The 27,294-nt window shown below is 31.9% G+C and overlaps 7 protein-coding genes across 9 annotated transcripts; 4 read left to right on the top strand and 3 right to left on the bottom strand.

Moving 5' to 3' along the window:
* The first annotated feature begins 544 nt into the window (after positions 1–544).
* Positions 545–3,722, top strand: EloB (transcription elongation factor elongin B). Of its 2 annotated transcripts, XM_034331945.2 has the most exons (4): positions 545–790; positions 886–979; positions 1,154–1,445; positions 3,582–3,722. In XM_034331945.2, the coding sequence occupies exons 1-3, from the start codon at positions 788–790 to the stop codon at positions 1,408–1,410; spliced, it is 354 nt and encodes a 117-aa protein (XP_034187836.1). In that variant the 5' UTR covers positions 545–787; the 3' UTR covers positions 1,411–1,445; positions 3,582–3,722. The 2 variants fall into 2 exon arrangements, with proteins under 2 accessions (XP_034187836.1, XP_034187835.1); XM_034331944.2 differs by lacking the exon at positions 3,582–3,722 and having other exon boundaries at positions 547–790; positions 1,154–2,769.
* On the bottom strand, positions 2,913–4,254 carry LOC117607805 (esterase AGAP003155). Its single transcript, XM_034331941.2, has 5 exons — positions 4,110–4,254; positions 3,869–4,028; positions 3,557–3,751; positions 3,352–3,492; positions 2,913–3,284 (listed from the first exon to the last, which is right to left on the bottom strand). Exons 1-5 carry the CDS (start codon positions 4,134–4,136, stop codon positions 3,142–3,144), a joined length of 666 nt encoding a protein of 221 aa, XP_034187832.1. The 5' UTR covers positions 4,137–4,254; the 3' UTR covers positions 2,913–3,141.
* Positions 4,255–4,912: 658 nt separating this feature from the next.
* mora (cysteine and histidine rich domain containing protein) lies at positions 4,913–6,600 on the bottom strand. The gene is made up of 4 exons (XM_034331940.2): positions 6,374–6,600; positions 5,689–6,257; positions 5,387–5,575; positions 4,913–5,306 (listed from the first exon to the last, which is right to left on the bottom strand). The coding sequence occupies exons 1-4, from the start codon at positions 6,450–6,452 to the stop codon at positions 5,115–5,117; spliced, it is 1,029 nt and encodes a 342-aa protein (XP_034187831.1). The 5' UTR covers positions 6,453–6,600; the 3' UTR covers positions 4,913–5,114.
* Positions 6,601–6,867: 267 nt separating this feature from the next.
* Tace (ADAM 17-like protease Tace) lies at positions 6,868–10,517 on the top strand. Its single transcript, XM_034331929.2, has 13 exons — positions 6,868–7,173; positions 7,262–7,400; positions 7,474–7,574; positions 7,645–7,766; positions 7,851–8,001; positions 8,074–8,258; positions 8,339–8,533; positions 8,636–8,774; positions 8,853–9,007; positions 9,097–9,386; positions 9,461–9,699; positions 9,779–9,894; positions 9,964–10,517. Exons 1-13 carry the CDS (start codon positions 7,116–7,118, stop codon positions 10,270–10,272), a joined length of 2,199 nt encoding a protein of 732 aa, XP_034187820.1. The 5' UTR covers positions 6,868–7,115; the 3' UTR covers positions 10,273–10,517.
* A 2,044-nt stretch (positions 10,518–12,561) lies between these two features.
* Positions 12,562–16,888, top strand: IleRS (Isoleucyl-tRNA synthetase). Its single transcript, XM_034331351.2, has one exon. It carries the CDS (start codon positions 12,907–12,909, stop codon positions 16,651–16,653), a length of 3,747 nt encoding a protein of 1,248 aa, XP_034187242.1. The 5' UTR covers positions 12,562–12,906; the 3' UTR covers positions 16,654–16,888.
* Positions 16,889–17,050: 162 nt separating this feature from the next.
* Positions 17,051–20,234, bottom strand: LOC117607545 (transmembrane and ubiquitin-like domain-containing protein 1). 2 transcript variants are annotated; one of them, XM_034331354.2, is made up of 4 exons: positions 20,120–20,234; positions 19,561–19,871; positions 18,440–19,070; positions 17,051–18,366 (listed from the first exon to the last, which is right to left on the bottom strand). In XM_034331354.2, the coding sequence occupies exons 3-4, from the start codon at positions 19,048–19,050 to the stop codon at positions 17,913–17,915; spliced, it is 1,065 nt and encodes a 354-aa protein (XP_034187245.1). In that variant the 5' UTR covers positions 19,051–19,070; positions 19,561–19,871; positions 20,120–20,234; the 3' UTR covers positions 17,051–17,912. The 2 variants fall into 2 exon arrangements, with proteins under 2 accessions (XP_034187245.1, XP_034187246.1); XM_034331355.2 differs by lacking the exons at positions 19,561–19,871; positions 20,120–20,234 and adding an exon at positions 19,237–19,495.
* On the top strand, positions 20,216–24,164 carry ALiX (programmed cell death 6-interacting protein-like protein AliX). The gene is made up of 14 exons (XM_034331353.2): positions 20,216–20,421; positions 20,569–20,684; positions 20,844–20,971; positions 21,046–21,324; positions 21,405–21,506; positions 21,573–21,795; positions 21,880–22,181; positions 22,245–22,406; positions 22,465–22,608; positions 22,687–22,902; positions 22,971–23,120; positions 23,195–23,336; positions 23,411–23,602; positions 23,687–24,164. Exons 1-14 carry the CDS (start codon positions 20,216–20,218, stop codon positions 23,794–23,796), a joined length of 2,472 nt encoding a protein of 823 aa, XP_034187244.1. The 3' UTR covers positions 23,797–24,164.
* The last annotated feature ends 3,130 nt before the right edge of the window (positions 24,165–27,294 follow it).

A 27,294-nucleotide genomic window follows, 5' to 3' on the forward strand; every position in this document is an offset into this window, starting at 1 on the left:
GCGCTTTTCTCATGGAACACTCGATGAACTAATGGCTACCAGTGACGTCATTGCGGAAGGGAAATTCATTCACGAATGTTCTACACCCCCGCGTCTCTAAGGCCAAGGACCTTCCCTTGGAAACCATTAGGCATGTATAATCAACGTCTTACTTCTGAACGATACTTTCTTAAACGTTTTATACATACTATGTATAATTTGGAATCATTATTATTTGTTTTATTCTTAATTTTAAATTTTAAATAATTTAAACTATTGTATGAGGTCATATTTCCAATAAGTTATGTATCATATCATTATTAATATCGATAGAGAATAGAAATATAAAATTTCTTCCATGTTATTTTATAACACAATTTTTATATTATTATGGGATTAAAGCACAAGCAATTTCAATAATAGATGTTATTTATTCACAGTATCGAACGTGATAATGAAATTGTATTACTGTTTGAATTTCATTTATTAATTTGATGTATAAATATATAAACAATATTTAAATAATCTTATCTCTGATTTAAGGATTTGTAATTTAACGTAAACTATAAATGTAATTCGTGATTGGTTCAAAAAACAAATAATGAACCAAACATAGTTTGTGTTTGAAAAGAAGGACCAATCAAATAACGTGTTTTATGTGACTATGATGTTGGTAAATGTCTACTTTATTTTAACTTTTCGTCTTTAACCTGAGGATTTGTAAGTGAACAATAATCAACAAAGGAAGATTGTAGGAAAGCTGTAGATTAATTTCCTCGTCCATACTAAATATATAGTTAATTACATAATGGTAAGTTTTCATTAGTATTTGATTATTTCTTATAATATTTGGTTAATATGTCTCTAATGAAATAACCTCAAATACAATTAAGATTTTCTTTATAGGATGTATTTCTAATGATTCGACGAAAGAATATGACGATATTTACTGATGCAAAAGATAATACCACAGTTCTCGAACTTAAGAAAATTATAGAAGGTAAGAAAAGAGTAATGTAGATATACATAAACTAAAGATCTGTAATATGACAGTTCAAAGGAAAATCATGAATTAATTTCCTTTTCTCACATTTTACTAAGTTTGTAGTATTACTGTGATTATTTATAAAATACATATTTAACGAATTAGGTTAAAAATGTATTTATTTCATAGGTATATTAAAAATATCACCTGTGAATCAGCAGCTGTTCAACAAAGATAATGTTGTAATGTCAGATAGTAAATTTTTATCTGATTATGGATTAACATCTGCAACTGCCAAAGCTCAGTGTCCTGCGTTAGTAGGATTAGCTGTACGCCAAGAAAATGGTCAATTTGAACCTTTAGAGATGACTCCATTTTCATTACCACCTGACCTACCAGATGTGATGAAATCTCAAGAATCCAATAGCCAAGAACAGTCGCCTTGAAATAACGTTACTATTGTGAAGAAGCAGATGATAAGGTGTTGAACTCAATTCAATTTTATGATTGTCAGATATTTTTAAAAAAGCTGACAGCTTAAACAAACATAATGTGAATATTAGATACATACAAGTTTATATAAATATTAAAAGTCTCAAAACTCTTTAACTTTCTTAGTGAAAGTACCAAGTAAATACTGATTATTCGATTTTTGTTCTTTTTTTTTTCTGTAAGTGATAATCAAGTACTATTTGTACTTGAATACTTGACTGAAAAGGATAATAAAATGTGAAGCTTCTAATCCAGTTCATCACTTAAATTGATTTATAATCTTTTATAGGTACTAAAATATTTCAACACTTTGTTATTAATGCTAAGATGACCAAATACCTCAGTCACAAATAATTTATGATTATAGCTTATATCTTATCTTACAGTGTTTTGTAATATTTTCAGTTTATTTATCTTTTATTTGAATACATTTTGTTAGGTATAAATTGCTGAGAGTTATTTTATTAAGCTTGGAATATGAAATATTGCCTTGAATTTTGTAAAATGTGTAAATGTCATCTATTATTTAATATGCAAAATTAAAAGATACTGATTGTAAAAACTATGAACATTAGGTTTTACTGTTATGAAATAGAAATTTGAGAATGTGATAAATTATAAATAGTGTATGTAATTTTAACAAATTGACTGCTATATTATACCAGGCATATGATTTTAAGTATAAAATATAATACTTTTATTCATCATATTTTTTATACCATAACACCTTGTTAGAATTTTATTTACATGTGCATTATTTATTTATACGAAAAATAATACACATATTTATTATGTAGGGTTATAAATTTAAAAATGACATACGGTTTATGAATACCTTACATGTATCCATGCAGTACTTGATATGTAAAATACTCTTAAGTATCTTTCAGTATCACCATTAAAATGTTTCACATATTATGTAGATATAAATTGCTTCAACTACATTATTAATTTAAAAAATCAAATGTCATTATATTCCATATTCTTGATTTTATCTAAAAAAGTTCAATATTATAAGCCTTACTGAAGAAATTTGAGAAACATAATATCAATAATATTTATAAGTACATAGTAGTAACATATAATAAATTTCCGTATCTTAAAATTGGAAATAATTATTCATGACATATAAATGGGAGGAGTTAAATTTTTATTAAATATTGATTACATATAAAGCATGTCTTATTTTAAACATACTACAATATGATTTGTATACTTGAACTAGTTTTTGATCTAAGCAATTGTTATGTTGTATTCTATAAAGAAAAAACAGACACTATTTAATATATTTTTAGAACATAATTTAAGTTATCAGATTTTTAATATTTAAAATTAGTAGTGCCTTTTATATGAAAAAAGAAAGTTAAACAATTTTTAACCATATAATAATTGTATAACAAGGTAAATATGTATTACTTTAAAAATTTCTTTTAATTTATTATCTTGGTTGCCATATAAAAGTTTAAATGAATTGTTAATGAAAATTATTTTTAATGGATATTGTATAATATTTATTTATAGTTGATTTGAATAAATTTACTAATATTGCTCAATACTAATTATAATTTTTACATTTTCTTTTTATGTATATGCATTACAATTTATAGTCAATGTAGTCTATATCCGTCTACTGTGTTTACTTATGTTATACCATTCTGTATCATATAATAATACATAATCAGTATTTAGGCATTCTTTTTATTTTTGTGTTCTAACATTTTTATAATAAATTCTGTATAATATTCCTTTTTGCTTGGTACATAATGACCACCAACATGAGTTAATGTAGTTTTATTTACAAACATTTCACTAACTTCTTCTGCCATTGCTACAAAAGAATTATTAGCAGTAATATGTAATTCATGTTTTGATTAATATATTAAAAGTTATCTTACCTGCTGAAATAACTTGATCAGCCTCTCCATATATATGTAAGGAAGGTATACTTATTTTTTCATCATAATACATTGTGTGAGGTGTGCATAATGACTTAAATCCAGATATAATAATTGCAAAATCAAATTTAATTTTCAACACTATAAAGAGACTATATTAATTAAATTTGTTATATAATTTATAGTTACTAAATTAATTATTTACAATTTTTTTGTTGCATAAAACACAGTAAAACTGCAAATGCTGCACCCTGTGAAAAACCTAAAATGCCATCAAAAGGACCAGATTCTTGAAATGCCTTTTCAATTACAGCTGTACTATCTTCAAAACCTACAGATAAATTGCTTGGAACAATTGCTTTAAATATATGATCTTCTGTATTAAACCACCATCCATATCCTACAAGGTATTTAGAATTTATTATTTCTTAATACTAAATTGATTGTATATTTATGTAATAATATTGCATAAAAATGTGTATGTTAATTTTTCATTTTTCTATTAACAAAGAGATACCTTTTTCTACTCCATCAGTACCAAAATTACTTTTCATTGGAACTTCATGCGGTGCTCTTAAAAATGTAAATTCTACTTCTTTCTTAAATCCTTTCCTCAAAGAACCTAATTTTGATTTAAAAATAACATCTGATTGAGCATATCCATGAATAGCAAGTACCTAAAAAAAAGAAATATTATATGATTAAAAGATATAAACATTTATGTATAGACATAAACACCAGTGATACAAATTCCATACTCTTAGTTTTTCAAATGAGTGACTCATATTAGTTTCCAAATAAATTATTTTTAGTAAGAAATTACAAATATTGTTACCATATAAAAATATATATACAATAAAGGTTAGCAGCACAAAACTACCTATACTTTAATACTATTTTTAAATGATTAGGAAACATTTACTTATATTTATCAAAATCATAAATAGTATTAATTTCTAATTGATTTTATTCGTAAAGTCATATCTGTATAATATATTATTTATATTGTAAATAGAATACGATGACAAAAATAGGTTAAAGAATTAACAAGAAGAGGTTAATTCTATCCTGACACTTTTTATTTCTATATATAACATATACGTGGGTATCGAAGTAAACAACTAAATGAGGTTTATGAAATTACAAGACCGAAAAATTATTAGAATAATTATTTGACAAACTTATATTTTGAAAAGACCGCCTAGTATTTTTAAAGTTCGACCACTGCGCCATCTATACAGAAGCGGCGGAAACTACTTAATAAATTACCGACTTATCGACTGGACTTCCGACAGTCGGTAATCGACCCTTCGGCAGTCGGTAAGTTAACGAATAGTTTGCGCCGCTTTTATATAGATGGCGTAATGGCCGATGGCTTGGGGTGTTAGGGACCCCGAAGCACCGGTGAAAAGTAACATGGATGAACGTCTTTACGCTTTATATGATATAAAGTCACTGATATAAATTAAAATGCAGTTTTAGTTCAAAATGATTTATTAGCATTAAACAAATCATAAATAAAACATGAAACGTATTGAACATTCAATACTGCTTTTAAATATTTCAATTTAATGATAGACTTCTTAATTTTTCTTAAGAAAATAACAAAGTGAATACTAGGTATTCCCATTTTTCTCGGAGATGAATCCGATAATATTAAGAAAATAATATTTCCTTTTACTTTCAAACGAAAGTATTATTTTTAAATACAAAATAGGTCCATCCTTTACAATATCCTTAATGAAACAATTAAATATGGACATTTAAAGATCACTGAGATCAACAGCCTGCACTTGTGCACTAATATTTTCATCATTTTGTTGATTTTCTTCAGCTTCTGCTTCACTTGCTCTAGGAAAATTTAATTTTGGCCATGATCCAGGTTCAGCTTTTTTCAATTTAATTTCTACTTTAGTTGGAAGCATATTAACACTGCTTTGTGTAACATCAACAACCTACAAAAACAAAATTTATATACATTATTAATGTGTAACATTTATTTAATACTAACTACTTAAAGATCTTAGATACATACCCCTCTCAATTCTAAATCAAGATTATATCTAGAGTTTTCTTCAATAAAAAATAAATCCAGAGTTAATCGTATAGGATTCAATTTAACAGTTGATTGGTCTGGTTGGTATTTCTTTGCATAAACAGAAATTACAATGAATGTCCCTGTTTGATGCCAATCCATTCTACATTTAACTTTTTTACCAGTATTCTAAAACATTATTATTGTTTTAATTTTAAACCAATATTCCTTTGGAAAATTGATGTATTTTTGACTAAAATAGGTAAACCTCTATGTGAATAAATAATCAGTATTTAACATACCTCAGAAATCCATCTATGTGTTCCTTGTGAACATCCTGGTTGTTCTAAGAATGTGGAAAAATCTGTAGTTTTCTTTTGACAACAAGACCAATATTTCAATCCTTCATGAAAAATAGGAAACCCAGGATGATGATTACATACTTCATTATCAGACGCAGGACCATTATATGTAACTTTACATGAATTGTTTTTACAGCTTTGTCCAATTTGAACTTTAGTTTGTGGCACATTTTCTGATACAGAAGATGTTAACCCTTTAATTTGTTCTAATAATGCAGGTGATATATTAGGTTTCAAAGTAACTTGTGGAGTCTCAAAAGGAGGTCTTTCTAACTTAAGCTGTTTTTCAATGTAAATGTCTTGAGCTGTTACTTCAATTACTTCATTAGTTTTTGATTTGTCAACAGCAGGTTTTTCTGGTTCTGGTGGTTTAATATTTGAATGGCATGATTTTGTACAGCCTTTAATGTTCAAAAACTCTGTGAAATCTGTACATTTTTTGTTGCAACAAGACCAGCCTTTATATGCATCATGAAATACTGGATGACCAGGATGATGAATGCAATCTCCTAAAATAAATGCGATATAAATTTTCACGTGATACATAATATTTCCAATTTTCGAACAAACGAATAATTGCTTTTTACGTTATCCTAAAGCAAGTATGCAATACTGATCAACATACCTTCTTTATTATCATTTGGATCAAACTTTTTTCCACAACCACGATTATAACAATGCAATAAAGTTGTTTCTTGTGACATTTCTATCTCTCTTTTACTTTAAATTAGATACATAAAACAGTATACGAGCAGAACTACTTCAACTTCTTAAACTGCTGCAATGATTCTGACTAGTAAATACGCATTGACTATAATAATATTGCAGTCCAGAAAAACTGCGAAAAACTTCTAGCACATTCTAAAGAACCTAACATCACTTTCAAGTGCGGCATCTACAAAATTCGAATCAATTGTTATGTATACGTTGTCATAAAGAATACTATATTAAGAGGGTTCTACTAACATTTGAAAAAACTATTTAACAAATTTTAATAAAAGCACAAGTTGTTAATAAAGCATTGATAGTATTTCATAAATGTCGAGCTTTAGTCATCAATTATTTAATAACAAATTAAAACATGATAAACGTTAATCATTTCATTAAAGAATTTTATTTATTCAAGAGAATATTAATTTTATCTAATTATATATTTCTAATTTTACAAAGTCACAATTAATCATCACTCTGACATAAGGCAACGTTTCTATGTATTGTATACTTATGGAGGAACAGTTTACATTAAGTATTTTGGTTAGTTTGTATATAATCCAAAATTAAAAAGAAAAAAGATGTGTCTAATATGAAACATAATCCTCAAAATACAATAATAAATAGTATTCAAGTATGAAATATTACTAACAAATATGGACATCCGAACCACACTGTTAATACATTACATATTTTTTATTGCACAAATCACTTGTATGTATATGATGTCAAATGTTTATTACCTTGTATTGCATATTAATATTTCATTTGTTAATGTATGTTGTTAATTTTATTTTTGCAGATGGTCTTCATAGAAATTTAAAATATTATGAAACCATTCATGCATCTCATTTTCAACATAAGATTGTAAAACGTGGTGTCCAATATAGTTCTCACCCTTACAATAAAATAAATGAATTGGAATTTTATTCTCATGGACGGTAATAGCCTTACATTGTTGTCATTTGTAAACAGTTGCTTTGTATTAGACAATACATATTATTTTTTGTGTAGGTATTTTCGTTTAATTCTGACACCAAGAAAAGAAGTCATTCACTCTAAATTTAAAGCATATGAAGTAAATGGTAATGGAGAAGAAAAAACTGTACATTTAGGTAAAGTAGTATATTATTATATACAAATATATTTGATATTGAATTTCTCAAAACAATTTTGTTTCTTAAGATCATGAGAGCTTTTATCATGGACGTGTATTTGGAGAAATAGATTCTCATGCACAAGTACATATTGATAATGGAGTTATTACAGCCAGTATTACAATTTCTGATGAAACATTTCAGATTGAGGTATACAACTATTCAAATAATGGATTTTAACATGAAATAATTCAAATTATTTCTTTAAATAATGATGTATTTGTTTTGTTACAGCCATCTTGGAGACATTTGCCTCATTTAGGTAATGAAACAATGATTGTTTATAAATCATCAGATGTTAAATTTAGTTGGGAACATTTTGAAAATGGTGAAGGTCATACACATGGTGCTCCAAAAACTTGTGGATATGTAAAAGAAGAATTAAGTTAGTTACTTTTTCTTAAGTAAATAGTTCTATTAAATGTTACGATATTTTTACGTAAAATTTACATTGCAGACATTCAAATAGATGATGAGGAAGAATTTAAGTTGAAATCACGTGAACATTTCAGAACAAAAAGGCAAACAGAAACTTATGAATATACTCCAACAAAAACAAGATGTCCTTTATTGCTGGTTGCTGATTACCGTTTTTATCAAGAAATGGGCGCTAGTAGTACAAAAACTACAATTAATTATTTAGTAAATAACTACTCTAAACATTGTAAAAACTTGTAATTTTATTAAGGTCATTTTTAAAATAATTGGTTTGCATGTCGCAGATAAGTTTAATTGACAGAGTTCATAAAATTTATAACGATACTTTATGGCAAGAACGGCAAGAACAGGATGGATTTAAAGGAATGGGTTTCGTCATTAAGAAGATTGTAGTTCATAGCGAACCAACTCGTGTAAGAGGTGGCGAAACACACTATAATATGGTTAGAGAAAAATGGGATGTACGCACTTTACTCGAGGTAAAATTGAACTTTTATTATCATTATATTATATGAGTCTTTTTTTTTTAATTATAACAGTGTATTTTCAGATTTTATACAATTTATATAAATAATATTTAGGTTTTCAGTCGGGAGTATAGTCACAAAGACTTCTGTTTAGCTCATTTATTTACTGATCTCAAATTTGAAGGTGGTATATTAGGACTAGCGTATGTCGGATCTCCTCGTAGAAATTCAGTAGGTGGCATTTGTACACCAGGTATATTTGATAAATGTACATTTAATTAATATATGAATTGTGTTTAATAATATCTTATTTAATATTCTTACATTATAGAGTACTTCAAGAACGGCTATACATTGTATCTTAATTCAGGCTTAAGTTCTAGTAGAAACCACTATGGTCAAAGAGTAATTACTAGAGAAGCCGATTTAGTTACCGCACACGAATTTGGACATAATTGGGGTTCTGAACATGATCCAGATATAACAGTAATTTTGTTCACATTTATAAACTTTGTATTTCATACGAAAGTAGTCATACTTCTAGCATTCTAAACAAGTTATATTTTTCTTAACAGGAATGCAGTCCAAGTGCTAGTCAGGGCGGTTCTTATTTAATGTATACATACAGTGTTAGTGGATATGATGTGAATAATAAGCGTTTTTCACCGTGTAGTTTAAGATCTATTAGAAAAGTATTACAAGCAAAATCGGGTCGCTGTTTTTCCGAACCAGAAGAATCGTTTTGCGGTAATTTACGGGTCGAAGGAGACGAAGAATGCGACGCAGGATTGCTAGGCACTGAAGATAACGATGCCTGCTGTGATAAAAATTGCAAACTTCGTAGAAGTCAAGGAGCAGTTTGCAGGTAATTATGTATTCATTATTAACATTTCTGTAGGACTTTTAATAAATCATATTTATTGCAATGTGTTTTTTTAGCGATAAAAATTCACCGTGCTGTCAAGGTTGTGCATTTATGCCAATAGGTGTAAAATGCAGAGATGCACAATATGCTACCTGCGAACAAGAATCACGTTGCACAGGAGCATCTAGCGAGTGTCCTAGATCTCCTCCAATGAAAGATGGCACAGGGTGCCTTGAAAGAGGTCAATGTAGACTTGGAAAATGTGTACCATATTGTGAAACACAGGGTTTACAAAGTTGCATGTGTGATACAAGTATGAATTTCATATGTTCAATTTAACATATATAATATAATATAAAATATGTAACTTTCTAATGAATTTTTCTTTGTAGTTGGAGATGCATGTAAAAGGTGCTGCAGGATGAGTTTGAATGAAACTTGTTTTCCAATAGATCCACAGGATATCTTACCTGATGGAACACCATGTATTCAAGGTTTTTGCAATAAGGTAATATAATTAACGTATATTTTGTAGTATATTCCGTATATAAAAATAAAAGTTAAAAAATATGTCTAGGGTGTTTGTGAGAAAACAATTCAGGACGTAGTAGAGCGATTTTGGGATATTATCGAAGATATAAATATTAATAAAGTTATGCGATTTTTGAAAGATAATATAGTGGGTGCAGTAATAATTATAACAGCCATTGTATGGATCCCGACAAGTTGCGTTATTAGTTACATCGATCACAGACGTGTTAAAGAAAGTGAAAAGAAATGGCGTTGGAAACATACGGACGAACTTATTCATCCAGATGAACAGAGACAAGTTATTTACATAGGTGGACAACGTCAAAGGATACCACAGATTACGCAACAATCATAAATATTTATTTATATATATATTTGTAAAGGAGTTATACATAATGAAACTTCTAGTCACAAATGTTTTAATTTTTTATCTGTTTTCCATTTATTTTGTATATAGTTAAGGGTTTTAATATATACTATTATGTTAATATCTAATATAATTTATAAGAATGTTCTTATAATCCCTACATTTTTTTCATCCCTACATTCCTTACATCTCTTCATCCCTTACATCCATGCATTCATTACATCTCTTCATCCCACACATCTCTGCATTCCTTACATCTCTGTTTCCCTTACATCCCTGCATTCCTCACATCTCTACACCCCTTACATCTCGGCATTATTCTCATTCCTGCCTTCTTCATATCCCATATTCCCTTACATCCCTGCATCCCTTACATCCCAGCATTCCTCACATCTCTACACCACTTACATCTCGCCATTCCTCTCATTCCTGCCTTCTTTATATCTCAACATCCCTTACATCCCTGCATCCCTTACATGCCTGTATCCTTTACATCCTTATATCACTTATATTCCTGCATTCCATACATCCCAGTACCTCCCTGAAAAAGAGTTGAAATTTTTACGGCTATAAGGCCTGCGATTTTACCCAAATTTAGTTCTCCCTTTCGCCACCAGAGGGCGCTGATTCGACATCGAAATTTTAGTTCACATTTTTGCCGCCAGAGGGCCAGAAACGGAGCAAACCATGGTTCCTTTTTTCGCCGCCAGATGGCGCTGATCGGACATCGTCATTTTAGTTCACATTTTTGCCGCCAGAGGGCCAGAAACGGAGCAAGCCATGGTTCCTTTTTTCGCCACCAGATGGCGCTGATCGGACATCGTCATTTTAGTTCACATTTTTGCCGCTAGGGGGCGCTGTTTCTCAAAATTTTCGCGAAATTCTAAAAGGAACTAACTTACCTTTACTCGAAACAGTCTTTATAATATATTTATTATACGGAATGTAGGGATGATAATAATGTAGGGATTTAAGGGATGAAGAGATGTAAGGAATGTAGATATGAAAGGAATGTAGGGATGAAAAGAATGCAGGGATGTAAGGGATGTAGGTATGAAAGGAATGCAGGGATGTAAGGGATGCAGAGATGTAACGGAACGAGGGATGTAAAGGAATTCCGTAGGGGTTCGGGGCTGGGGTCCCGGTGTCCACTGCACGCGGCCCGAGGAGTGCCGGCATCGGGTGTGGTCCCCGATCTCGGCGGAGTTTGGCACATGGCGGAGGGTCAAAGGACTCTCCCTACCGCCCTAGTGCAGGCCACCGTGGTGGTTTTAGTGGGTAAAAATCCCACACTACCTCCGGCCCTTCCCCAGGGGGGCTGAAGGTGTCTTTCTGAAGATTTCCACCACGTTAAAAGAAAAAAAAAAAAAAAGTGGGTATTTAAGGGTTGCAGGAATGTAAGGAATGCTGGGATAGAAGGAATGCAAGGATGTAAGGGATACTGAGATGGCCTTGTCCTATAATGAGGGATAAAATTATATAAATAACTGGAAAAAGTAAAATAAATGGGGTCCTCGGCTGAGACCCAGAAGAGGGATATAATCATAAATGTTATTCCCCTTCGATGAGCTTATTTAATAAGCAAGAAATAATAAATGAAGTAAATTAAATAAACTCTGAAAAAAAATTATACTGGTTGTGCCCTCTTCATACGGATCTGATATTATCGAGGGGTGTTAGGGACCCCGTTGCGCCAATGACCCCCTCTGCGTACCGACCTGATATCATATTGGGGTATTAAGGACCCCGAATCGCCGGTGACTATCTTTGCATACCAATAATGTAGCATCCGGGGTGCTAGGGACCCCGATGCACCAGTGACTATCTCTACATACCGACATGATATCATCTTGGGGTGTCAGGAACCCCGAAGCACCGATGACACTCTGCTTACCGACATTACGGCATTCGGGGTATCTGAGACCCCGAGGTACCGGTGACGCTACATACCGATATTATGTCACTGGGGTGTCAGGGACCCCGAAGCAAATAGCGAAATATAAGACCTAAAAACGAACAAATTGTGAAACTCACTTGTTCGAGGTAGTGATGGGTACGACCGGATCTGTAGCGCATGCGCACTACAATTATTTATTGTAAAACAAACTTGTAAATAATTAAGAAATTATTCACTCACAAACAATGAAAATGATATATTTGTAAATTACAAACGATTTCCAATCAATTACAGTTACCAGTTATCACAAAATCTGTTTATTATAAAAAATTACTAAAAAGTTTCGGTTCACATCATGATTGAAATAATACTGCTAATTACAAAAGAACTAATTTGTCACAAACGTTAAAAATAGACTCACAATCAATCACAAACGATTTACGAACGAAATACACTAAGAAAAATGAAAAATAATCATATTTTATTATTCCCTCCGGCTAGCTTCATGTACATATATAGGTGGTTAGACACAGTATTAGGGGTTCTGAACCAGAAGACCCATTCACGTTGTTAGAAACACGTGTATCAATTTACAGTTCTAAGTTCTAACCTCTACTCACAATCTGCGACTTTGACGCATGATACTTGAATTTGATAATTATATCAGTGTATGTACCAGCTGGTACTAAAAGGTTTGCAAAGTAATCGATCAGATCATTTTGAAAATGAAGGAGAAATTACCAGAGACGATCAATTTTCCGAAGGAGGAAGAAATTATACTGGAATTATGGAAGAAACTTGATACTTTTCAAACTTGTTTGAAACAATCGAAAGGAAGACCAAAATATTCATTTTATGATGGCCCACCCTTTGCAACGGGATTACCTCATTATGGACACATTCTAGCAGGCACAATAAAAGACATTATAACGAGGTATGCTTATCAATCTGGCTACCATGTGGAGAGAAGATTTGGTTGGGATACTCATGGTTTACCTGTCGAATATGAAATAGATAAAACTTTGAATATAAGAGGTCCTGATGATGTTGCTAAAATGGGAATAACAAACTATAATAAGGAATGTAGAAGCATTGTAATGAAATATGCAAAAGAATGGGAAATAATTGTGAGCAGAATTGGCAGGTGGATAGATTTCAGAAATGATTATAAAACATTGTATCCTTCATATATGGAAACTGTTTGGTGGATCTTTAAAGAATTATATAACAAAGGTCTTGTGTATCAAGGTGTTAAAGTAATGCCTTTCTCTACTGGTTGTAATACACCGCTATCTAATTTTGAATCAGGACAAAATTACAAAGATGTTGTTGATCCTTCTGTAGTTGTAACATTTCCATTAGAAGATGAGCCAAATGTTTCAATTGTAGCTTGGACTACTACTCCTTGGACCTTACCCAGCAATATGGCACTTTGTTGTAATCCTAATTTTGAATATGTAGAAGTTAAAGATCATTCTTCCGGTAATGTATATATTATATTAGAATCAAGTTTAGAGCTTGTATACAAATCTAAAGATTTGTATACTGTACAAGGTAAAAGGAAAGGAACTGATTTGAAAGGAAAAAGATATAAACCTCCTTTTCCATATTTTCTGAGCTTAAGAGACAAAGGTGCTTTTGTGGTATTAAATGATACCTATGTTACTGCAGAGACTGGTACAGGTATAGTACATCAAGCTCCATATTTTGGAGAGGATGATTACAGGTGTTGTTTAGAAGCTGGTGTAATAACAAAAGATCAAGAAATTGTATGTCCAATTGATAGTTGCGGACGTTTTGTAGAACCTGTTACCGACTTCATTGGAAAATATGTGAAAGATGCTGATAAAGATATTATCAAGTATCTCCAAGTACACAACAGATTAATTCATCATAGTGCTGTTAAACATAGTTATCCATATTGTTGGAGATCTGATACCCCATTAATTTATAAAGCTGTACCTTCATGGTTTATTAGAGTAGAAGCTATAAAAGAGAAACTTATAGCAGCGAATAGTACTACCTATTGGGTACCAGAATATGTAAAAGAAAAACGATTTGGTAATTGGTTACGAGATGCTCGTGATTGGGCCATTAGTAGAAATCGTTATTGGGGTAATCCAATTCCTTTATGGATCTCAGAAGATGGACAAGAAATTGTATGTGTAGGAAGCATTGCAGAATTGCAGGAACTGACTAATACAGAAATAACAGATATTCATAGAGAAAGTATAGATTATTTAAGTATACCGTCGAGTCGAGCAGGATATCCGCCTTTAAGGCGTGTACCGGAGGTATTTGATTGTTGGTTTGAATCGGGTTCAATGCCATATGCACAAATGCATTACCCTTTCGAACATCGAAAAGAATTTGAAGAAAGTTTTCCGGCTGATTTTATTGCAGAAGGTATTGATCAAACTCGTGGATGGTTTTATACTCTTTTAGTCATATCTACTGCTCTTTTTGGAAAAGCTCCATTTAAAAATCTTGTTGCTAATGGTTTGATACTTGCATCCGATGGGCAAAAGATGTCGAAACGCAAAAAGAATTATCCAGATCCCATAGAAATTGTTAATAAATATGGAGGTGATGCTCTTCGTTTGTACTTAATTAATTCGCCTGTTGTAAGAGCTGAAAATTTACGTTTTAAAGAAGAAGGAGTAAGGGATGTTATAAAAGATGTATTCTTACCTTGGTATAATGCCTTCAGATTTTTAATGCAAAATATCGAAAGATTTGAAAGAGAAGAGAAAATTATTTTTATGTATGATGATTCGAAAGATGTATCTTCTAGTAATATAATGGATAGATGGATCTTATCTTTTACACAAACATTACTGCAGTTTGTTAAACATGAAATGCAAGCTTACAGATTATACACAGTGGTACCTCATCTAGTAAAATACATAGATAATCTTACTAACTGGTATGTAAGAATGAACAGAAAGCGTATAAAAGGTGATGGTGGTGTAACTGATTGTCAACAAGCATTAAATACTTTATTTTGCGTTCTTTACATAATGGTACGTGTAAATGCACCATTTACACCATTTTTAACGGAGTTTATGTTTCAATATTTAGTGAAAGTACTACCACAATCTAAGAGTAACATGGACAGTGTACATTACCAAATGATCCCAGAATCTTGTTTACAATTAATTGATGAAAATATCGAGAAAGCTGTATCATACATGCAAACTGTAATTGAATTAGGACGTGTTGTAAGAGATAGAAAAACAATTCCTGTTAAATATCCATTACCAGAAGTTGTAGTAATTCATCAAGATGCTGAAGTATTGAAAGATATCACTTCTTTAAAGTCATACATTCTTGAGGAACTTAATGTAAAGGAATTAACAGTTACTACAGATAAAGAGAAGTATGGTGTTAAATTAAGAGCAGAACCAGATCACAAAGTACTTGGATCACGTCTTAAAGGAGAGTTTAAGTCTATTACTCAGGCTATTAAAGAGCTTTCTGATGAACAATTACAAACATTTGTTGCAGCTAAAGAAATTACTGTTCAGGGTCATAAGTTGGGCGAGCAAGATTTACGGCTGATGTTTAGTTTCACTGGTCCAGCAGCTGAACAATTATCCAAACAGTATGAAGCTCATAGCGAAGGAAATATTTTAATTTTGTTAGATGTTACACCCGACGAAAGTATGCATAATGAAGGAGTGGCAAGAGAAGTGATTAATAGAGTTCAAAAACTACGAAAGAAAGCCCAATTAGTTCCATCAGATGAGGCAATTGCATATTATGAAATAAAAGATCAAAGTAGCAATTTAGCAAAAGTAATTATTACTCATAAAGAATTTATTGAAAATGCGTCTAAAACTCCACAAGAGGACATGTCAAAAATGCCGAGCAACGCAAATATAATTATAGAAGAAATGCAAAAGATTAAAGGCATTGATATGAAACTTGCTTTAGTTAAAAGTGAAACATCTCAAACTGATAATAAAACAAACGAAGAACCTTTATTAAAGTATGTAAATGTTGAACTTATAGGTATACAACCAAGATTTGGTGCAACCAGTTATGTAGGGACTGTTTTATTAGAAGCTCCTAAATCATTAGTTCCTATTTCATATGAACAGTTGAGAAACGAAATCGAATTAATATTTGGTATTTATAATTGTTCATATGATTTATATGTTAATAACAAAGCGATGTCGATAGAATTAGATATCTCGTCATTACATAAACAGACAATTCAAGTAAGAAAAGCTGGTTCAGCTATAGTTCAGTCGGCTTCAGTATTAAAACATCCAGTCTGTAAATATATTAATATCAATGGCACTTTAGGAAAAGGTACTATTCTTTTAGAAAATCCGAAAGGATGTTTTAATTTAGATCATGCAATGCTAAAACAACGATTAAATCTTTTCTTTAATAAGCCAAATATTTCTGAGCCTTTGACTAAAATACTAAGTGAATCGTGTGGGAAAACCTTAAAATTAAATTAACTTCTATTTAAGAAGTCACCTCTCATTTATTATTTATTTCTTTTTATTCGTATACATTGAAATTAGATTTCTCATAATATAAATTAAGGGTTGTATTAAGTATTCTATAAGCCATGAAGTCGTTTCCACATACAAATTTTGATGTGACAACTTTATTCACAATATTTATTTTATATAAAAGACTTTATAAGTTGTTAATTGAATTTTCTATAAGAAAAGAGTATGTAATTGCAAGCTTTTTATATAATTAAATAATAAATATTATTATAAATTGTACAGTATTTAAATATATCTTTATCCTATTAAATTCATGTTTTAATTTCTTTAAATTCCAATAAAAAATATTTTATTTACATCAAATCATTCTTAAATCAAAGTATATCAATGCAAGAAAACATCGAATAAATAGCCGTTTATTTCACATCCAATCGTACTTCAATTTTTCTACAAACTACTATAGTACAGTGTATTACAGTGGTAATAACGAATCATTGTCTGAAATAGTAACGAAACTTTGTTTAGAAATAATATAAAGTATATCTTCTAATAAATTACAATTATGATTATATAATACCTTATGAATTATATAAATATATATATATACATATTTTTGACAATTTTCATTTTTTTATAACAATGCATGTAATGGTGCTTGAAAAATTAATTATAATTTATTAGTGAATCCTCTTAGGTATTATAAATTTTGGAAGATTATGAAAATAAAGTGATTAACATAGCTTTGCATTATATCTGTATGATATAATTTTTAAATATAATTAAATATTTATAAAAATGTAAACATAAAACAAATCAGTTGTTGAAAATAATGTAATGCAGCACCATTGCAACTATCGTTTATAATATTTATTATCTATTAATTCAACAAATGAACAGTATTTATCACAAATATATTTAAATGAATAAGTATTAACTCGCTTTTAATATAAATTTAACGTCACATTATACATATTTTCTTTAATTACGATAACCCAGGAAAACTCGTTTTCTACATATACAAATAAAAATTTTGAGCTCAATGCATATTCATTTTAATCAAAATGCAATCATATGACCTAGCTCCATTTCACTTTTTACACGAATAAGTCGTTTTATAAAGTGGTAAAAATTACATTCTTCATCTTCTTTAATGTCACGAACAAACGTGTTCAAATGATTTTATGTTAAAATATATATTGATATTAAAAAAAAAAAATCATATTTCAAAATGTAATGTCTTAAAGTGCTTTATTTTTGTAAATTCATTCAATATTTCTAATGTTGTCCTGATCGGGAAAAAAGTTACCAACTAACGAAATTGCAAAAATTGCAGTGAGCGCATACAGAGCAAGCGTAGTAGTTGTGGTAAACAGTTGAGCATAATGGTATCGAGAATACCAAGCAAGACCTAACATGAGAGTCAAAATACTCAAAAAGAGTCTACTCAAATCCCATTCATTATGCACTGAACTAATTGGTGTACCAACAGGTATGTCGGAAAATGATTGAGGATTGAAATAGATCGACGATGAATTGTCTAACGTCGATGTTTGTGACGGTACAGGGTTTGGTCGCGGTTGATGTACTAAACAATGAACTACACAGTTGTTATACAAACCGCATTTTTCCAATGTTTGACTATCAGGCTGTAATACTCGACCATTAAAAACTAACCGTACCAATTTTTGGGCTTCAAGTTCTATCTGAAAATGTCTCCTAGGAAAAACATAAAAATTATTTTTTTTGTAAATGTAGATTCAATATGGAATACTTATTAATTAGTATTAACCTTTTAAAGTCTCCAAGCAGCTCTTTAAGACTACCAGTAACTACTTTTTGATCATCATTTATAAACTTAAGCTTAATGCTTATTTCATTAGCATCGCTACCTGAAAGATTTTCAGGTTCTGGTTGTACAGCTTCCACAGATTCAGTGCATGATTCTGATATACTTGTTTTTTTGGAAGTGTTTATTTTTGTTTGCCTTTGCAACAAACTTGCATTATCATTATTAAATGAATCCATGGCCTCGATAAGTACTTCTTCTGTAGCTGTTGCTTCAGGTGCTCTTTGTGTTTCTGGAGAAATCCTTCCACTTGTGTCTCTGACAGATGGTTCTGGACAATTTTGTGAAATATCATTGCTGTCATCAGCAACTGGTTCTACTGATTCTTCTTCTGACATCTCCAAATTTGGAGGCCTACTGAAGGAGCTTGCAGCTTGATTAGCTCTAAGTTCAGCGATACGTGTGCGTGTTCTATGTTGCAATATAAGTACTGTGCGTATTAATGGTTGATCTGCAATACTTGTAGAACACCATGCAAGCCACCCTATTAATAGGGCTACTACAATAATAAAAAAATTTGTAACTTCATCTCCAACACCTTCAATAAGACTCATTGTTATAATTTGGAATCAACCTGTGTAAATAAAGCACATATAAATAAACAGTAACAAATATACAGATCACTATAACCAACAAGAGAAACAAATGTTCACATATGTTATATTCTACAAGCAATCAATAAATCATCAGATATGATAAATTTATAATAATATTACTATTGTCTTGTTCAAAATGCTTACGTGTATATAATTAATAAATAACAAAAATTAATCCAGATTTCATGCAATGATTTCAAGGTGAAATCGATAGTATTTTTTCCACACAAGTTAATATGGACGGACAAACCTCCGCGATAAAAGAAAACGATCTATGCAACTATAACATATTTATATTAATTTGTCCATATTTTTTACGGGAGTATGTAAATGAATGTTATTTACAAGTCTCAATAAAATTTGTATAGATAGAGAGAGAAAGAGAGAGAGAGAGAGAGAGAGAGAGAGAGAGAGAGAAAGAGAAAGTGAATACATCTGTTTCTCTTTATCATAAAGTAAAATTCATACTGCTCCTAATCTTCCTGTTTTCCTTTACAATTGTTTGCCACTTTTCTCACCCCAATTATACAAATCACATACAACAGAACAAACTTACAGCTTTACCAAAAACACTTATAAAAAATCTCATTTGTAAATATCTGTAGATGACGCAGATTGTTAATGACACACAGCGACATGTCTGAACTAGTTCATTATTAAAGAAAACATGCACCTGTACGGCGCGAATGTGTACTATAATTACAAATCAATTATATTCCGTTGATTTCTCTTCTCTCCATTAGATAATGTCAGCAGCATTGGTTTCAGAGTACGCATTGCTATAAAATTAAAATAATTCATATGCTTGCTTACGTGAAAAATAAATGTATAAAAATACTTTTATAGTCAAGAGCGCTAAGCAAATATCTCAAAAACCAACGCATGAAAAATTGCATGCACTACAGAATGTTTATTAAAACGAAGTTTAGTTTGATAATTTTAAAATAAGATAGAAGAAATAAAGGGGCTGTAGAGTCCCCTGAATTGTGTGGGATAAAAATGCGTTAGTGGGCGGTCTATCCCATACCTCTATATCTCGTTTTTGCCCGTACCTTGTCTACTACTACATGCAGCAACTTTGTTATCCGTGCATTGAAGTAGTCGACTTGGTTCATACGTCAAAATGGCTGAGCTAATTGCGGTACCGTTGAAAAAACCGTGTGACGTTGATGTCATTAAACCACTTACAAATGTTATTAAATCAACATATAATAGCGCAAGCAATCAAAAGGATTATACAGAGGCAATAAATGATTTTAATAAACTACGAAACAATGCTTTGTGGAGAGCTTTCGAGAAGTATGAAAGTTCCTTGGAGGTTATATACAGGTATGAGTCATGTTTAATAATTATTTCAATTTTAATTATGATGACATCCTGAAAAATGTATATTTTTATTGCATGTTTCATTCGTTTCATTCTTATTTTAAATCACTATTCTAAAACAAAATTTAAAACTATTTTTATTACTTTCAGCTATTATGATCAACTATGTGCATTAGAGGGTAAAATACCTGCTCATGAATTACAAATTCCATTCAAGTGGAAAGATGCATTTGATCACACTATATTTGGTGGAAAACTTAGTTTAAGTAAGGTCTTTTAATGTACTTTTTTTAAGTATTCATATTAAAAACAAAAAGTAATCTTTTTAAGTTGTGGACTGATTAATGAATAGGTAGCAGATAAGATAAAGTCTGAGTCACATTTTTGGTGATATTAGATTCATTTGTAATATTTGATTCTTTCAGCCATTAGCACATTAGGATATGAAAAAGTATGTGTATTATTTAATATTGCTGCTTTACAAAGCTCAATAGCAGCAACACAATCTTTAGAGAGCGATGAAGGCTTAAAATTGGCTGCAAAATTATTTCAAGTTAGTACTTGAATTTGTCAAAATAATTGTATGAAATAATGATTTGATCATTAATATTTATGTTATGTAATTAGCAAGCTGCTGGTATCTATAATTATCTCAAAGGAAATGTTATGATGGCTATTCAACATGAGCCTACACCAGATATCAGTCCAGAAACATTAGGTGCATTATCTGCTTTAATGCTTGCTCAAGCACAAGAAATATTTGTACATAAAGCAATTCATGATGCAATGAAAGATGGAATTGTTGCTAAATTAGCTTCACAAGCTGAGGAACTATATGCGGATGCATTAAAGTTATTCCAAAAGGAGATTTTCAGAGCATTTTGGGATAAGGAGTGGGTTCCTTTAGTATGTACATTTCGTTTGATTTTTATAGGAACTGTATGTAATACGTATGTTGAATAATTATACTTATTATATTAACATAGATTGCAGGGAAACAAGCTGGATATCGTGCAATGGCTGAATTTTATCAGTCACTGGTATGCAAAAGTAATAAGGTTATTGGAGAAGAAATTGCTAGACTAGAGGTAAACTTTAATTATTTTCCTATAAATATGTATAATTATATATTTGAAATATACATATATCTTTAGCATGCTGTGGAATTATTCAAAGCTGCTCAACAACGTTCAAATAAACCTAGTTTGTTCCAAGATTATGCTAATAGAGCTCAAAGAAATTATACGGAGGTAAAGAAAGACAATGATTTTATTTATCACGAGAGAGTACCCGATGTAAAAGCTTTGGAACATATTGGTAAAGCAAGTGTGGCAAAATTGTTACCACTGCCAGAGGTCTTTAGCTCGAATTTTAAAGGTTTGTTACATATAAAAATATGCATATTGAATTGTAATTTATTTCGATACAATTGCCTCTCATTTACATTTTTTATATTTCTAGATCTTTTTGCCGATTTACTGCCTGTTAGTGTGCATCAAGCATTATCCTCTTATGAAGTCCGTCGTAATGAATTGGTTAATTCGGAAATATCTAAATTACGTGAAATGACACAAGTATTGAATAGCGTTTTGGCAAGTTTAAATTTACCAGCGGCCATCGAAGATACAAGCGGAGTAGAATTACCTCAATCTTTATTAGAAAAAGCTCAGTATGTAAAAGAAGCAGGTGGAATTAAAGCTTTGGAAAGTTATATGAAAGAGTTACCCGATCTTTTACAACGAAATAAAGAACTATTAGACGAGGTAAATAAATAAAACTTGTAATTATTTATTGACATAATTACTAAATTGGTGTTACTTTCGTAGTGTGAACGGATTCTTCAAGAAGAACGAGAATCTGATGATCAATTAAGAGAACAATTCAAAGAACGATGGACAAGAATACCTAGTGCTCGTTTGACAGAGCAGTTTACCGTTAATCTACGGAAATATCGTGAAATTATCAACAATGCTGTAACAGCTGACAAGGTAAATATATACGTGACTTTGCGTAAAGTTTTCTCGAAATAACTACGATATTTCACAGGTTGTGCGTGAAAAATATGAAAACCAAAGAGAAGGCATGGAAATTTTAAGCTCGACCGAAGGTGACTTAATCAATGTTGTGCCAGCTGGATCAGCAGTTCAAGAAAGCAACATTGTTGCTAAACTTAGAAAATTAATGGAAGATGTAAGCATTTTATATATACTTAACATTTATTTTTACATTATATCAGTCAAATTGAATTATCATATCATTTTTCTAAAGGTTGAAACTTTAAAAGCAGAACGCGATGTTATAGAAAGTGAATTAAAGTCTGCTACTACTGATATGAAAACGACGTTCTTGTCAGCGCTAGCTAAAGATGGTGCAATTGACGAACCAAATTTATCTGTGGAAAGTATAGGAAAAACGTATGGACCTTTACAGAAGCAAGTGAGAGAAAGCGTTGCTCGACAGGAACAATTGATTGCTGAAATTCAGGTATGCTTGAATATAATATTGCATCGATAAGACATTATTCATGACACTTGTTTAAAATACACTTACAGAGGTGTCACGCAGAATTTACAGCAGAACAATCTGGTAGTGGTAGTTCAAGAGAGGCAATGTTATGTAAACTAGCAGCTGCTTATGATTCGTTCAAAGAACTTAAAGACAACTTGAATGAAGGTATTAAATTCTACAACGACCTAACGCAGGTAAATGTCAATTATATTTTTATTCATTGCTATTTTGTTCTTGTCAAAACAGCGTGTAATTTTCCTTTTTATAGCTGTTGGTGGTCTTCCAAAATAAAATATCAGATTTCTGTTTCGCTCGTAAAACCGAAAAAGAAGAGTTGCTAAAAGATTTGACTACAAATTTGAGCCATACTGGCCCAGCTACGACTCCTACTATTCCGTCGCATCACGGAGGTACATAATATACTCAACAGGGTGTTACTGACCTGGAGACAGTATAATTAATTTTCAATTGAAAATCTGTTTAGGAACATCCGGACAACAAAGTCAATCTGGAGCAGAACAAAGTGGTTCCTCACAATTACCCTATCCTACTCATTTCCAAGGTGGAATGCCTGTACCATATGGAGCTGGTCCCGCTACACCGTATCCGACATACATGCCTCCCCCTATGCCTGCAACGTATAACCCATACGCAACAATGCCTTATCCAGCACAAGGTGATTAAAGAAAATGCATGATCATTTCTGGACTTTGTAATGTGTCGATATTTATGTATGTTATATTCATTGTTCTATTCTTAGGAGGTTATAATCCATATCAGGGTATGCCACCAAATCTTTACGGCGGATTCGCGACTTTACCGCGTTATGGTGGTAATCAACATCCTCCCCAAGGACAGAATCCCTACTGAAGTGTAATCTATTATTGCCCGCACTGTGATTGCAAATATACCCCTATTGTATGAAAATGGGATATACGCTATATTTAAAATGATACCGCGAATGTTAAGACGCAACACTATTTCGAGCTGTCCAATGAAAAGCAACACGAGGAGGATAAATTCGAAGAAAATATATTCCTTCATTGTTATTATAATTCATGCAGTTAAATTTGATAGAGACTATATCAACACGTGATGTATGTTAAGCTTCGAATGATGCTTTATAAAAGAAAATAGATTTAAGCATGACAATGCTCTTGCAATTTATAAATATATTTTGTAACATAATAAGTGTAATCAATGATTTATCTATAAATTATACTTATTTTATCTCGTGATTAGTATTCCAGCCTTCTTTTTTTTAGTATTTATACAGCTACAAGCTCATCAAAGAGGAATAAAACTCTTTTATTTATTATTTTGTCCTTTCTTATGAACCCCGCTTCACTTTTTCGACTGAAAAATTATTAGAATATTTGACAAACTTATATTTTGAGAAGACCACCTAGAATGAAGTATTTTTAAAGTGTGGGAACCTGCAGCGGGTGAGAATAAATGTAACGGTTGTTCCGGTTAGAACTATCGTACTTGACTTTATTGCGTGTTATATTGGCGTTCCTATGAACGCGGTCTTCGCAGCTTGACGGTCGATAACGAACTCTCTCGCAGTTTCAAAGTTTCAGCCATGCTGGTCGATCTTCCCACTCCGCCGACTGCGGAAAGTGGGAGACGACGACTCCCTACAAAACTTCGACCACAGCGCCATCCATACAAAAGCGGCGGAAACTACTCAATAAATTACCGACTTATCGACTGAACTTTCGACAGTCGGTAATCGACCCTTCGGCAGTCGGTAAGTTAACGAATAGCTTGCGCCGCTTTTATATAGATGGCGGAATAGCCGATGGCTTGGGGTGTTTGGGACCCCGAAGCACCGATGATGCTCTGCATATCGACATTATGGCATCCGGGGTGTCGGGGACCCCGATGCATCGGTGGCGCTCTCTGCATACCAACCTAATATCATCTTGGGGTGTCAGGGACCCCGAAGCACCGATGAAAAGTGACACGGATGGACGTCTTTGCGCTTTATATATACAACATATATGTTAATACAATTTTTGGTGCAAAAAAGTCATCATTCTACTTATAACTACACTTTTATTTCAAATTGTATATTATATTTTTTTTCGATAAATTGGAACGTTATGGGAAATATCGTATAGTCATTCCTATAAAGGTCATGAAATCTCAACCGAGAGGTTCCATTATTTCCTATTTTCCTTTGACGCAACTTTGCTCTTAAAACAGGGTTGTGCTCGACAGAATCAACGCCGATGATATATATCTATGACGCAGTTTATTATACAATTACAATATTCTTACTAATCATATTGTGATAATGATCGTAGTAATAGTGTATCCTAGATAACATGAACTATTCCAGATTGATATGACTTTATTTATACAGCTCCATCGCCGCACGTTCACATTCACGCTCTCTTTTTTCTCTACCTCTCCCTCTCTTTCACGCGCGCAATCACACACACTTTAGCTTCCGGTGAATCCCCGGAAGATCCAAGGGGATCATGGAGGGCGGACGTCAGAAACGCACTTCTTTTTTTTTTTTTTTTTAAATTAATTTATCCCTAATCCGCGATAGAAACGTTCACGGATACACGTGAACGTGATAAAAAGATCACGAATATCGCGAGCATGCCTCTAATTCTCGGTACAAAATAGTTTACACGATTCTTGTCATCGAACGAGGACCTTACCCCGCGATCATATGACCTCTTCTACTATTATTTCGTTTACCCTTTTAAGAACTGTCATACCGTGCTCTTTTTTTCATTTTCTTTCGTTTGTCGTTTATCACCTAACGATTACCACTTTTCGTCGTTTATAATGTATTTTTTTTTTACCTTTAAAATGGTACTCCTTCCTTAAATAGATAACGTTACCTCCCATTATTTACGAGTTTACACATCGAATCGTTAATAGGCTCCTACATTAACGCTAGACGCCTCTTTGAAAACGATTATACATCTCTATTGATTGGATTAGTCGACTAAGTTTGGTATACCGACCATTTTGGTACCGTTCGTCTTTGTACGCTGTACTGCCATCGTGAAAAATGACGCAGCACCTTGCGTGACTTTTCTTACATTATTTTGTGCAGATATTTACAGAAAAAAAAAAAAAGAAAAAACACGATGGGACGGTAGGAGTAAAAATCTCGCGGATTTTCGTGTCTACAAAAGAGGGATGAATAAAACAATGAAAAGAGGAAATAAAAAAGCAGACAGAAAGAAATCAAAGGAACATAAATAACTGAAGTCTGTCTAGCACTTTTATTTTCAAATAATAAAAGTTAAAATATAATGAAATAATAATAATTAATAATTAATAATAATAATAATAATAATAATAATAATCAATAATTAATAATAATAATAATCACTGTGATAATGTGTCTATCGCTCGCGGAATGCGCTGGCTCGTCGAGGCCCACGGTAAAATGAACCAATGACACGTCGATCAGAGGGTGGGGACCAGGGGTTTCGATTCTAATTTCTTTCTTCTATCTACAAAATAAAAATAAAATATACCATACTGTACACCTTCGACGAACGGAAAGAAGAAGTCAAAGAAAAAAGGAAAAACGAAGGACAAGGAAATCGCGAGTGTCCCTTTCTCTGCTCTGTGTCTCTCCAAATCACGTTCACCCCTTTTTCTTTCCTCCTCGCTCGATCGTTCATTTTAATCTATAAAAACTTCTACACAACGCACTCGAACCGGGTGCACTAGGAACTCTTTTTTTTTTTCGCAAAGATCTCTCTCGCTCTTTCTCTCTCATTCGCGCTTTTGCTTCGCTACAGCTTGGTCCACGACTCTGGAAGTTAATGTTCAAAGTAAAACGAAACAGGGGCAGAGATTATGTGAGGGGTTACGTTTGAGATTGTAGAATAGGATGGTAGGGTGAAAATATGAGGGATGATTAAATGGAGATGGAACTGTGATCGAAAACGAAAGGACGCGCGTGATGGATATGAGATCTCGTCTCGTACAACGTTTACATACATACGTACATGCATACATACATACACATGTTATATTATATTATATATAACAGCGCGGTCACGATACACCAGAATATGGAAAATATATTGTAGCATATCGCGTTACGTCGACGTGGCTTCCGTAGAAAAATTACATATAATATAATATCAAATATATATACATACATCGATCAACACGTTCTGTGCCACTGAGAAGTTTCAGATTTTTAAAAATTTAATAAAAGACAGATTGAAGAATCAAATTTATAATGACTTAATTACAGAGATACATTTGATAAACGTCGTGGGCCACCGGTGGCCCACGCGACACAGAACGTATTAACACACACGCTCGACGCCGTATGTTCATCAAATGGAAAAAATGTTGACGTTGCAGATCATAAAA

This window comes from Osmia lignaria, chromosome 6 (genome assembly GCF_051020975.1).
Source record: "Osmia lignaria lignaria isolate PbOS001 chromosome 6, iyOsmLign1, whole genome shotgun sequence".
Lineage (NCBI taxonomy): Eukaryota > Metazoa > Arthropoda > Insecta > Hymenoptera > Megachilidae > Osmia > Osmia lignaria.

Excerpts from the sequence above, each read along its gene's own strand:
- LOC117607545 (XM_034331354.2), bottom strand. The coding sequence starts at position 19,050 with ATGAGTCTTATTGAAGGTGTTGGAGATGAAGTTACAAATTTTTTTATT. Across the intron at positions 18,367-18,439 it reads CTGCTTGGAGACTTTAAAAG|GAGACATTTTCAGATAGAAC; the intron begins GTTAATACTAAT and ends TGTTTTTCCTAG.
- IleRS (XM_034331351.2), top strand. The coding sequence starts at position 12,907 with ATGAAGGAGAAATTACCAGAGACGATCAATTTTCCGAAGGAGGAAGAA.
- EloB (XM_034331945.2), top strand. Across the intron at positions 980-1,153 it reads ACTTAAGAAAATTATAGAAG|GTATATTAAAAATATCACCT; the intron begins GTAAGAAAAGAG and ends TTTATTTCATAG.
- mora (XM_034331940.2), bottom strand. The coding sequence starts at position 6,452 with ATGTCACAAGAAACAACTTTATTGCATTGTTATAATCGTGGTTGTGGA. Across the intron at positions 6,258-6,373 it reads TCCAAATGATAATAAAGAAG|GAGATTGCATTCATCATCCT; the intron begins GTATGTTGATCA and ends CATTTATTTTAG. Across the intron at positions 5,307-5,386 it reads TTGATTTAGAATTGAGAGGG|GTTGTTGATGTTACACAAAG; the intron begins GTATGTATCTAA and ends TTGTTTTTGTAG.
- LOC117607805 (XM_034331941.2), bottom strand. The coding sequence starts at position 4,136 with ATGAGTCACTCATTTGAAAAACTAAGA. Across the intron at positions 4,029-4,109 it reads ACTCATTTGAAAAACTAAGA|GTACTTGCTATTCATGGATA; the intron begins GTATGGAATTTG and ends TCTTTTTTTTAG. Across the intron at positions 3,752-3,868 it reads TACTGATGGAGTAGAAAAAG|GATATGGATGGTGGTTTAAT; the intron begins GTATCTCTTTGT and ends AATACCTTGTAG.
- ALiX (XM_034331353.2), top strand. The coding sequence starts at position 20,216 with ATGGCTGAGCTAATTGCGGTACCGTTGAAAAAACCGTGTGACGTTGAT. Across the intron at positions 21,507-21,572 it reads AAGAAATTGCTAGACTAGAG|CATGCTGTGGAATTATTCAA; the intron begins GTAAACTTTAAT and ends ATATATCTTTAG. Across the intron at positions 22,407-22,464 it reads ATGCTGTAACAGCTGACAAG|GTTGTGCGTGAAAAATATGA; the intron begins GTAAATATATAC and ends GATATTTCACAG.
- Tace (XM_034331929.2), top strand. The coding sequence starts at position 7,116 with ATGGACATCCGAACCACACTGTTAATACATTACATATTTTTTATTGCA. Across the intron at positions 7,174-7,261 it reads TTTTATTGCACAAATCACTT|ATGGTCTTCATAGAAATTTA; the intron begins GTATGTATATGA and ends TTATTTTTGCAG. Across the intron at positions 9,895-9,963 it reads TTCAAGGTTTTTGCAATAAG|GGTGTTTGTGAGAAAACAAT; the intron begins GTAATATAATTA and ends AAATATGTCTAG.